The sequence below is a fragment of the Paramisgurnus dabryanus genome, chromosome 4 (genome assembly GCF_030506205.2).
Source record: "Paramisgurnus dabryanus chromosome 4, PD_genome_1.1, whole genome shotgun sequence".
NCBI classification, from domain to species: Eukaryota; Metazoa; Chordata; class Actinopteri; order Cypriniformes; family Cobitidae; genus Paramisgurnus; species Paramisgurnus dabryanus.
Window position 1 is genome coordinate 22,461,839 of NC_133340.1, and position 12,754 is coordinate 22,474,592.

At 37.0% G+C, this 12,754-nt stretch overlaps 1 protein-coding gene across 2 annotated transcripts; it reads left to right on the top strand.

Annotated features, from left to right (window-relative positions):
- Window positions 1-96: 96 nt before the first annotated feature.
- On the top strand, window positions 97-12,748 carry nherf2 (NHERF family PDZ scaffold protein 2). 2 transcript variants are annotated; one of them, XM_065295135.2, is made up of 8 exons: window positions 97-755; window positions 1,128-1,454; window positions 3,063-3,293; window positions 5,297-5,530; window positions 6,503-6,697; window positions 8,976-9,129; window positions 9,664-9,905; window positions 11,359-12,748. In XM_065295135.2, exons 2-8 carry the CDS (start codon window positions 1,215-1,217, stop codon window positions 11,572-11,574), a joined length of 1,512 nt encoding a protein of 503 aa, XP_065151207.2. In that variant the 5' UTR covers window positions 97-755; window positions 1,128-1,214; the 3' UTR covers window positions 11,575-12,748. The 2 variants fall into 2 exon arrangements, with proteins under 2 accessions (XP_065151207.2, XP_073670424.1); XM_073814323.1 differs by having other exon boundaries at window positions 97-1,454.
- The last annotated feature ends 6 nt before the right edge of the window (window positions 12,749-12,754 follow it).

Genomic DNA, 12,754 nt, shown 5'->3' on the forward strand with positions numbered 1-12,754 from the left:
TGTTAACGCTAGAGAGCAGTACAGCTAAAAAAATCACTTATTAACATAAACTGATTAAGATGGCATTAGATCATCCCATGCCATTTTAAATAACGTATTTTTACTTTATTTATTTTTTCTTTAAATAATTTTTTCAAGATATTTATTAGTAGTATCGTAATATAAAAATGCTTTTACGTAACTGTGCGCGAGATGATATTTCAACTGCAGTTTGCATTATTTCACGGTCACTGTTCCTGGATCAGTTTTGTATCTGTGGGTAATGTGTGATTTACATGAGTTGATCCCAGATCTGCTCGGTTTAGAGATGTAAAGAGGAAGGTTTCCGCATGTATATCTGTGCGTTATCTAACATATGATCTGTCCGATCCCTCACACGCACAAGCGCGCGCACGCACTTCTCCAATAGACGCACACGCGCTTCTCTCATCCACCTGTTCTTCTGATCTCTCTTAATGCGTTAAATGCTCAGACAGTGTTAAAGTATAGTTAATATCGGATGCTGCCATCTATTTTTAACCGAATTTGCGATTATTGATAACATTTCAGATGAATATTATGCATTATATGTGAGGAAAGTGACTGTCGGACAGAGGCTGGACTAAAGGAAGGGTCAAACTCTCGGGACTGTTTGTGGGATTGACATTCAGTCTTGTGGTCGACGACGTAGAGGAGTGGAGATATTTTTTACAACACAAAGGATTAAATCCAATAAACGCAGGATAAAGGTTTAAAGATTTGTGGGATTGGAAGCGGTGAGGAGAACTTTACAGTTGGATTATTGGGACTTAGTTTCGACGTTTAATTTTTTATTCGTTTGTTTATTGTTTGTTTTATTGCGAACGCAGAGGAAACGGTTAAAATTTGTGAAAGGAAAAGCGTTAAACACGAACTTTAAGGCTAGATTAAAGTTTAAAAAATAATTTTGGGCTTTTTCTTAGTTTTACTATTATTATTATTGTAAATGTAGCGCAAAGAAGATTTTACGCGAACTTTACGTGTTTATTTTTCTTTGGTTTATTCAAGTGTTATTAGTTTGTTTACTTATAATATATTTTATACCTATACCAACTGTTTAAATGTTGCCGTTTTTATTTTTTTCATTTTTAACAATTCGTTAAATGAAGGTTATCTCGCAGACGCAGCATGTGGAATAAATGCACGAGGAAATGCCAAAATATTATACGCCAACCTATGCAAAAATATTGATGTGAATGGAAATGGCGAACACTCTGGAGAGGGAGATTTTGGAGCGGGAGCTCCGTCCACGTTTGTGTTATTTAACTAAAGGAGATCGCGGATATGGGTTTCATCTTCACGGGGAGCGCAGCCAAGGAGCGCAATACATCCGCAAGATCGAGCCCGGCTCCCCCGCGGATCTGTCCGGTCTCAAATCGGGCGATCGGGTGGTGGAGGTGAATGGAGAGAACGTGGAAGGAGAAACCCATCAGCAGGTAATAAATGAGGAGAACCTGATGAACAACTTCTGTGGATGCATACACATGGGATGCATTGTTTGAGGCTTTTCATAACCTGACATGTTTGGAGTGTTTTTAATAAACACAAAAAAGAAACTGTTAAGTTACTTGCTGTTGCGCATCCTCAAAGGATACAGCAGTAGTGTCTTATTCCACAGTGATGACACATTGTTTAAAACTGTATCACTGTATGCTAATGTTGGGAAAACACCTCAGGTTTGACCTGAAAACAGTTTGGTAAACATGACTTACCCTCATCTACCACATTTACTATAGTAACTAATACTACAAAGCCATGAATTGTGAAATAAAATGGGACCACCTAAAATAATGTAATACGTTTTCATTTATGAATTTGGCAGATTTTTTAAAGTATTGCAGTACCAAGTATGCAAAGGTTGTAAGTTCGAATCTCAGGGGACATAATTAAATCATAAAAGAAAATGCATAAATGTACATTTTACTAGTATCTGTGTTCTCTTTGTGGTACTAACACAATGTTACCCATTGTGTTAAAGAAACCTTTGTTTTCAACTGGTGTCTTAGACCTCCCTTATTTTGGCACAAGTACTTTTGGAATACCATAGTAGGCTTACAGTAAACAGATGATACTTTGGCATGTACCATGTACTGAATAATTATTATTTTATTCTCAAAAGTGCTTTAAATTTTATCCAAAATGACCTTTTGGGGCGGTTTCTTAAACAGGTCTTATCCTAGTCCCTAAAACGCATGTTTGAGGTTCCTTAATTTAAAAACATCTTGTATTGACATATCGTAACATATATTAATGCCACACTGATAAAAATGATTCATTGAATTTACTCAAATTTTTAAGGGAAGTTGTTGCAATCAATTAATTAAGGTACATTTAAACAAAAAGATTATTAAAGTAAAATAAAATAATAAACTTTTGTTTAAATGTAGCTTAAATAAATTAATTGCAACCATTTACCTTAAAAAATTGAGTAAATTCAATGAATAATTTTTTCAGTGCATTGTTTTGTCTGAAGATCCACACTAGTATTTTTTTGTAAGATTTGTTTGTAAAAAAACGTCTTAAATGCCCTAATATAACTAAGGCCTAACCCTGGATTAATCTTAACCCTGTCCGGAAAACCGACCCGTAGGGGTGGTTTCCAGGACAAGGATTAGTTTAAGCCAGGACTCTTACATTTGTTTTAGTCTAGGACTAGTCTAATCCATGTCCGGGAAGCCACTAGGGTACAATCATTGTAGTTTCATTCTTACCTTGAAATGTAACGGTTGCTTTTCTGAAATTAAACCCGAAATATTAAACCTTGATGACATATGCGGTCGAGCAACGCGACTTCCGGAGAACGAACCCGAAAACATGTTCGCGACGTGTCCGGCGGAACTGGCACAAATGGCCACCCTAGAAGCCACCCTTTAGTGTATTACATGGTATGCATTATTATTATTATTATTATTATTTATGTGTGTTCCCTGGGATCAAAACCACAACCTTTTGCACTGGTAACGCAATGATGTACCACTGAGCTACAGTAACATCTTTTCCCAAAACATAAATGTGGTATCATAACATTCCTTTCTCTCTGCCAGGTTGTCCAGCGGATCTTGGAAGTGGACCACCGCACCAGGTTGCTGGTAGTAGACCGGGTCACAGATGAGTTCCTCAAGTTTCACGGTCTCCCGTGTACGGAAGACAGGGCGATCGAGATGGGGTCTCTCTCCTCGCGATCCTCAGCGGCATCCTCTCCCCGCGCCTCCCCTCGAGACTGCGCCACACCTACATACAGCAGGCAGAGCTCAGAGGGGATTTTAATAAATAAGGTAAAATTAATGTCTTCAATCAAAATCAGTTTTCAACTTTTATGCATTTGGCACTCCATGCATTTTCTTATAATGTTGACACATCATAGTGTTGCTTGTAGCTATGTGAATTTTTTTTTAAAGTTTATTATAATTTGGCTTAAACTTTAAGAAAGCCCATTATGCTGTGATTTGGTTCTCCAACCAATACAAAAATGATTTAAATGTGAAAGAAGGCTATAACAGATTGGTTTGGAAGGGCCACTATTTTCCATAGAACCGCAACGTCACTTTAAATCAACTTATTGTTGTCAGTGCCTAAAACATTCACTGTTTAGTGTTCGACACACACACTACAAATTTTTAACACCTCTGCCAAAGCCGCTAAACTAAGACTTTACTTAGACCAAAGTAATCCAGGATCAATTTAATCCATGAAAAGATGCTTGTTCTCTATCTCTCTCTCTCTTCCCCCATTTCTCTTTCTCTCTCTGATATCTAAATGTCTTGATCTGTTCAGATCAGGCGAGGTAAGTCTGTTTCTTGAAACCTGTCCAGGTAGCAGATGGAAACAGGATCAGCACCAGTAATCTTGTAAAGGTGCAGATCTTCTAATTGTGGTTGTGTACAACAACCATGGAATAGTGTTGGAGATTTACTAACAAAAACAGCATTTGAGTCATTGGGTCTCATTTACTAGGCATGCGTACATGCAAATTTGTGCGTAAAATATGCGTTTTACAAACAAATCATGATTTTACAAACTTTTGTACTAAAATTTATTCTAAATGTATGAAAAATTCAAGAACAACTTATACTTAAATATGATCATGTATTTTTTTGCTCCAGTGAGAAACTTTAAAAACATTTCTGTGGACAAGCGCTCTGGAAAGCCCTTATATGGAGCTGGTTTGGGCGTGTAGTATGCATTTTGTACTCACTTCATTCACGTGTGAAAGCCGCGCATGAAATTCTAGTCATCGACACTTTCACGCGAAAATTCGCGTCATGGGAGGGGCTTCTGTGATTCCGCTCGCTTCCTGTAATCACGTCACTACTAGAGCAAGCTCCTGATTGGTTAACGTGGCACGTTACTCCATTTTTCCCCCACAGTTCAGATTTTTCAACTCGTGCGTTTTCCGCGTCAACCCTCAATTCGCACGAATTCGCGCTGCAAGACCTCCAGACACGCGTCAACACGTCTTTACATTGACTTAACATTCAAATCATTCGTGCTTGACGCCTCTACCGCGGCTGGTGTGAACGCAGCATTAATGAGTAAAAGAACAAATTCATATGTGTACGGACATGTTGTGAATTAGGTGGAATGTTTTCGTGAGAAGTTCAAATGTGCGTATAAATACGAAAAACGTATGCAATTATTAGTCAATGAGACCCATTGTGTCACATCGTACAATATTGTAAGTATAGATTATATTTAAACAAGCTATAGAGTGTCTCTCTCTGTCAAGTAGCATTAGGTAATAGGATTTATTTTAGCAAATTGGTTTAGTAATTCAACATTTTTTTAATGCATTGTCTATGTTTATTTTTAAAAGTTTTTATCATAGACTCAAAAAAATGGACAACGCATCTCTATAGAGTTCCATTGTAAATAATTAAGCCAAAATATCTCCAAAATGGCTGCTGACAGTCTGCGCAGTAGTGATCGTTTCTATTCGCCAAGTGTATTTAATTCATCCACAGTATGAGACACTATTGTGCACCTACCTCTAGAGGTTACACATCAAGAGTTTGGGAATAGAACATAGGGATGACAACTTCCAATCAGAATTATATCATGTTTTGTTTTTAGCTTCGCAAACAATCTTTTCAGCGTCACTTTTCCAACACAGTTAAGAAATCAAACTGGACCTACTGAACCCATTTCTGTTGTTGGTTCTGTATGTACCTGTAAAGTTTCAGGATTTCTAGTGCATTATGAGGGATTCAGTGTTTTGCCAAATGTAAATCCTGATGTTTAAGTTTATGTTCTCATCATGTTTTATTTCTGGTTTTGTTAGAGTCCCAGTGCCCCTGGAGGAGTGTTGAATGGCTCTCCGCTGTACAGAGCTCATGCTCGCCTGACATCGTCTTTGTACCTGTTGCCCTCCTCCCCTTCTGAACCCAAGACTGCATCCTTTGAAGCCAGCACTGAACCACAAACTGAACCTGACACTGAAGACAACGTTACAGACAGTGCCGAAACCAGCACCGACTTCAGCTATGACCACACTCAAACAAAAACAACAACACAGGTACTGAAAAATTAGTCACTTATTTTAAATGATAATGCATCTATTTATTTCAGTAAAGGTCACATAAAAAAGCAAACTGATCAAATTACTCCTTTGCAGTAACAGGGTTTGATATTCTATGTCGATCTGGTCTCTCATACGTCCATGAGCAATGCTCCCTCCCCACTACAATAAGACCATCTTTTTTTTACTCACTCTCTCGCTCTCGTTCAGTCCCATTCCGTGTGACCTTAATTCTCATTTACCTGCTTTTTGTTCCCATACTCTATTGGCGAATAAGCTGGTGTCTGATTTCTGGGTATTTTCCCAGAATTCAGTGAGTGTTGTGTGTGTATGTTCTCATTGAAAGCCCAATAAGATTGGATTAACCGCTCTGTCACCCCCAGGAGGTTACACATATCTTGTGTGTTGCAGGTTTTGTGTGTTTTCAGCTGTGTATGTAAGGCGAGGTTATGCAGTCACTCAATCCCATGGGATACAAACAGACAACACCCTTGTATTGTCTTAGCACAGGAAGTGACACACTCTCTCACAGAATGTCCCTTATTCCTGTCGGGCGTGTTTCGGTTCTTGAAGGAAATGAGCCATGGGTCACGCACACATGCGCACACGTCCTGGTAAATGACAGAGAATTCTAGAACGTGATTGTCTTCAGACGTGCAGAATATGGCGGTCGTGGGTTCGAACCCAAGGAACATGCATACTGATAATTATGTGTACCTTCCTTGTAATGCACTGTAAGTCGCTTTGGATTAAACGTCTGACGAATTCCCTAAATGTAAATGCAAAATTCACAATCTGCGCAACTTAATGTGTGATATTGTATCATTGAAGTAAATCAACAAGAAACACTGTCCTGAAAAGGCGGCAGTTTATGTTTTTGCATTCTATAAACTTACATACCATTTACCAAATTTTCTGAGAGTGTGAGAGCTTTATGATTTTTGGTCACATCTCTTGTGCTCTGTCCAGGATGAGATACTATCAGAGAGGGACGTGGTAACCAAGGACCTCCGTCCACGCTTGTATCACATGACCCTGAGCGAGCACGGCTACGGCTTCAACCTGCACTGCCAAAAATCTCGTGCGGGCCAGTACATCCGCTCCGTGGACCCGGGCTCCCCAGCGGAGCGTGTGGGATTGAAGCCAAAAGATCGTCTTATCGAGGTAATCGAATGAGGCTTTATTAGCCCAGATTAGCAGCACTAGATTACATTGGATCAAACTGCTTTTGGAGTCAGATTATTAAAAGAGAAGGGAAGAAAACATTTTGGAAGATGAACGTTTTGTCGGCTTTCTGAGGAATTGATCCTGTTTTAGAGCAAATGGTTTGTTTTATGTGCAGAGAGTTTTAAGACAGGAAAAGTTTTGAGTTAATTCAATTAAAAAACTATTTTTAAGTTGAATTAACTCGAAATTTGAAAACAACTAGATAACTAACTTTTTTAAGTTGAAACAACAAATCTTATTACAGTGCAGGCATTCTTCCTAATTATAACAGACAAATCAGTAATAATGACTGACAAGCATTATAATTATACAAGTTATAATTATAATGTAAATAAAAATGGAAAAATATCACATTATTTCAGTTATGTTTTATTGGACAAAGTCGATAAGTACAGTACACATTTCTCTGTGATATTCTGGTCCACCCTTCAATTTCTACCCAAAAATAAAATCGTCTGATCATTTAAAAAGCAGCAAATCTCTCCTTAAAATTTTTTATTTGAGGAGTCATTAATGTTTGTAGAAATGTTTGCAAGAAAAGTTATATGCTAAAGTTTAATATTATGGGGTTAAAGTTTTGTTGAAAACGCGATAATACATAAATATATAATTATATTTTAGCAAATGCTACTAATAATTGCTTAGTAGTCCCTACTATTTAAATCCCTGATATTTAGCATATATGGGGCTGTTTCCTGGACAAGGTTGAGATTAATCCAGGACTAGGCCTTAGTTATATTAGGACATTTAAGTAGTTTTTACAAACATATTTTATAATAAACACTACTGGTGTGCATCTTGAGACAAAACAATGTTAAGATATGTCAGTGGAAGGTGTTTTTCAATTTAGGCAGATGTCTGGGACTAGGATAAGACCTGTCTGAGAAACCGACCCATATTGTTTAAGCTTAAAAAAAAAAACATTTAAGGAAAATCTTAGACTTATAAGAACTTTATTGTCTTTATTTTAAATTGCACATCGTAATTTCATAAATGATCTTACAAAATGACCATTTCTCAGTTTTAAGTTTAAGATAAACATATACTTGAAATAGTCACGAAAGACGTCACGCTCCATATGAGAACGTCATCAAACAAACAAAAGTCTCTCCTCCCTTCCTCAGATCTACAGAGGAGATCAGGAAATAGCCCAGGCTTAAGGTTTGTGTATCAAATTCTGCATTTAAGCAGGAACCTACACACCCAAAGCTCTATTATTAGTCAGAGAAATAGTTGGAGAACAAGAGAAAGTTGTCAGATGAAAGTTTGTGAGTTATGACTTTCTTCAAGGAGAGGAAGAGGAACTTCCTCAGAAAGTGGAAGTAACAGCATTGCGCTCCATCTGCTGGTCATATGCTTCATGCATGTACTTCAAATCAAAATCAATATGTAAGATTTTTTTATAAAATATCTAAAAAGCACACAGAGTGTGATATATGTAATGCAGTTATCCCAAAAGTTCCCAAGGATTTGTAAATCCTTAGACATTCCTGTTGTAGCCTCTTATGGAACGGCTGAAAATCCACAAGGGGGCGCATTTGTTCCTCAGACGTTGCACAATAAACATGACATCCGAATATATTCATTATAAATCGTGAATGAAAAGTGAGATTCGAACGAATGTCTGTTAGTGAACTTATTGTATACACTATTTATATCGTAATTCGGTCAGAAACTTCAAGATTGTGAGATGAACAAATCGTTTTGCATTAAAAGGCTTGGATATTCCATTTCCTTGGACTTTTGGGGATTTATGAACAATTTGTTTTGGACAATTTTACCGAAGCGGATAAAGGAAAGATTTTGAAGGTAAGTAAATATCCTAAATCGGCGCCGCCCGGTTCAGGTAACTAACAACTAGATTACAGTTTTATGACTGCTAAAAATCATATTATGCTTTCTGTGTGCGCTTATTGGAATCCCGAAAGTCTAAGCTTTACAACGATGTGCCGCATGACCGTATATTTTGAAGATTTAATGCTTCAAAGTTACAATGACGTAATGCAGCCTCAAGTGCAAGGGAGGGGGTGTGCCGTGTACGGCACAGTGTTCCTTATCAGGTTAATGGCTCATCCCTTGTCTCTCTTGTAACTGTTATAAAAGAAGATCGGCCTATTTGGGGATCCTCGCCTTTGTCTTTGAAATCCCCTACTCTGATGTTACACTATATATAGTCTACGAATTGGTTGATAGTCGATTTCTTTCTAATTTTCAGGTGAATAACAGAAGTATAAAGGGACTGCGTCATGCTGAGGTGGTGGCATTGATCAAAGCTGGTGGTAGAGAAACCCGTTTGTTGGTGGTCGACCCTGACACAGATGAGCTCTTTAAAAACCTGGGAATCACCCCAACGTCTACTCATCTGAAAGGTACAGCACAGTACGGTGTATTAAAATTCATACACTCTTAAAAATGTAGGTCAAAAAGGGACAGACTCAGCTGTTGGGTTCAATTAACCCAGAAACTGCATATATTTGACCCAACAATGAGTTAAAATAACACAGCATAGGTTAAAGGGGAACCCTTTTTGACCAGAAGCTGGGTTGAAAATAACCTAGCATTTTTGTGAGATGAAATTTCCTACAAGGAGTTCTGGAAAAGTCCATCACTTTAAATTTACCAAGATACACAAACACAGTTATCCAAGTTCTGCATATTTATATAGCCTCACATGACTGGCACCATGTTAAATATCATATAACGCTATGCAAACATGAAGGATACACTATGCAAACATCAGTAGAGCTCTATGCAAACACTGATACTACACAAATGAATTACTGTTGATAACTAAGTGGAATTTGTTACACAAATGTCTAAGGAGAAGATGAAGTAGAGTTGTTTGGCCTTCACTTAATATTCGTGTTCGTTTTTTTTACCAAAATTTAATTTTTTTTACACAGAAGACTGTGTGGATGGGCCAATAATACAGAGTACAGAGCCGAAGCATTCAAACACAGTGAACACCGTTTCTGCTTCACCTGCCACAGACGTCTCCAGGATCTCTCCACCCATCATAAACATAACACTGACAGATCCACCGATCAACGGCTCTCCACGGCACAAGAGTTACGGAAGCTCCTCCTCCCATTCCACGTTATCAGAAATTAGTGCTGAACTGACCAGTTTTGAAACCAGCAACAAGGTCTGTATGTTTATATGCGAGCACTTTGGGTAACACTTACAATAAGGTTGTATTAGTAAACATTAGGAAATGCATTAACATGAACAAACAATGAACAATATAGTTTTTAGCATAAATTAATTCTTCTTAATGTCAATACACTATTAGTTTATATTTGTTTATTAATGGTAGTTTATTGTGCATTAATTAATGTTAACAGTAACAACATTTGATTTAGTGATTGCCGAAATCAACATGAACAAAGATTAATACATGCTGACATCATTAATAGTTCATGTGAGCTAATGCATTAACTAATTGTTAACAAAAACAACCTATTGTAAAGTGTTACCACAATTTGGTAACAAATGTTAAAAATTTAAGCACAAGCAGGTGAATTAAATATTACAAAACAAATTCAAAATCTGTTGTTAAGAGCTCAGATGGAAAAGTTTTTTTTACCTGGTTAAAGGAGGTTTACTGAAAATATTAGGATATTTTCAAAATTGTTGAGCCTTTATTAAGAAAAGACAGTCTAGAGTGACTGGAGACTTTGTTTAAAAAAGTGGAGATTTTTGTACTTTGTACACTTGTACTTAGAGGGTTTTGCAGCGAAAGACTTTCAAATGTGTTAAATGCCAAAGAAATTACTATAAAAGTAAACTTGTTAAACTAAGGTATTTCAATTACTGACTTATAACCTTTTCATTGTGTTAAAGTACAATTACTTAACCTAAACATTAAGCCTGATTAAAAAAATGCTTATTTACAAGAAAACTTATCAGACGCACTTAACCCTCACTGGGTTGTGAGTCTTTTAAATTATTACAGTCTTGGATATCTATATCTTGGATGTCTATAAATTTGTTTTGATGCATTATTATTTTTTTGAACAGTGGCAGATTTTTTTTTTTAAAATGACAAAAGCCAGAGTCAAACCTGATCATAACTGCGAAACATTTGACATTTCACGAAATTTTTGACATTTCGAATCCTTGCCAACAAATTGAAAGCATTTTTATATAGAATGTATGATTTATGTTTAAATGGCACACAGAGTAATATGTTTAGTTTTAATGGGGACATTTTTTTGTCCTTCTGCACCCGAGTGTAACATTTTGCATAACTATTTAAAAAAAAAACATTAATGAAAGCAAATTAGAGTAAAATATAAAATTTCAAATATAAATACTCAACTTTAGAAACACAGACAAAATGACAAAAAAAAAAATGGGCAAAAATGTCCATGCGAGCGCATGAGGGTTTTGCATCTGAGCTCTTCTTGTGTTCTTCATGTGATATACAATACAAAAAACCATGCTATTCTGCTTTGAGTGTAAAGAGGTTTTATCTCAGCAGTTATTGTGTATTTTATCACGGCTGAACCCTGTATATTACGATGAAAACCTCAACATTTATCATTTAATTGAAATGTTAATGCATCCGAATTATAACTTTAGCTTTTTTCCCGTAGGTCACCGATTCTGACCATTACTCCAGCGATGAGATCCGTTACGTTCATCGCGATGGAAAATCTAAGCAGCATCCAGCAGACTCGTTCAGGGAGAACGGTCTGCATCTAAGCCTGACCGCAGCGGAGGCGAGACAAAAAGCCCTGGCCAAACGGGCCAATAAGAGAGCGCCCCCTATGGACTGGAGCAAGAAACAAGAAATCTTCAGCAACTTCTGAATGTGGAGAACACATCTACAATTTTCACTTCTGCAAAAACTGAACGAAAGAAATAAAACTTAGAGCAAATTATAAGGTCTTTATTTTATATCTTTTATCAGTATGTGTGTTCCCTAAACCCAGGAACTTGGCCAGCTATCAGCGATCTCTGCCAGCTAGAGCTACAGGTTCTTAAGATTCACATCTTTTCAAGACCTTCAGAAACACTAAGAGAAACTAAAATCTGTTTGCTCAGAAGATTTCTGCTTTTAGTCACAGCTATCGTAAATGGGTAAAGGACATTCTCCAATAGGAAATGGTCAAAAAATGGAAGAGAGATTGGAAATGTGGTCTGGAAAGTTTTGGGTTTGGATTCAGATCGAATGTTATGCTATGTACCGAAAGAAATGCTTCTGACAAAAATTCAACAGGCCTTTCCCAGACATCAGACGGCTCCGGGCCAGATCCGTACAGAAGTCAGCAGTCTGGAATGTATGTTTAATTGAATACAACTGTTTAATTTGCCATTTTGTTGCTAGTAAGTTTTCTAGTCACCTCAATGAAACAATAAGTTGACTAATTACATTCTGTAGAGTGACACTAAAACGTCAAAGTAGGTGAGCAAGAGAAAGAGAGGAAAAACTGCTACATAGTCTCAACAGCTAGTGCTTGATCGATTTGTGGGTTCAAGCACGAATGAACTGCTGTTGCTTTGGGGTGATACGGTTTAGTGGTTAAAGATCTGACCTGGATAAACAGCTGCTGGTTCAAACCACAAGCACCAGTGTTGATCTGAATGATTAACCTCAAGTAAGGTCAAGAAGGTATTCGCTGTACTAAATGTGTTCGCTAAGTTGGGCTGGATAAGAAAAGTACCCAGTTGATAAACAATAATATCAACAGTGCAGAAGATCACTGAATGACACGAGATGCAGATATTTTCTGGCAGTAAATACCTGTTATCAGGGGAAGATTTTAATATTTTAAATAATTGCATAGCATAATAATTCACAACATTATGTTTATCCTAGTACATGCAATATTTGTTACTTTAAACGCAGCCCATATTTTCTGTGAGAGGGACTCTTATCAAAAAATGTCAGTATATATCCTGTTTTGTGTAATTGAGTTTATTTTATTCAATTCACTGCGCCTACATCATGCACTTTCTCACTAAAAATCTATATTTATTAGTTTGTTT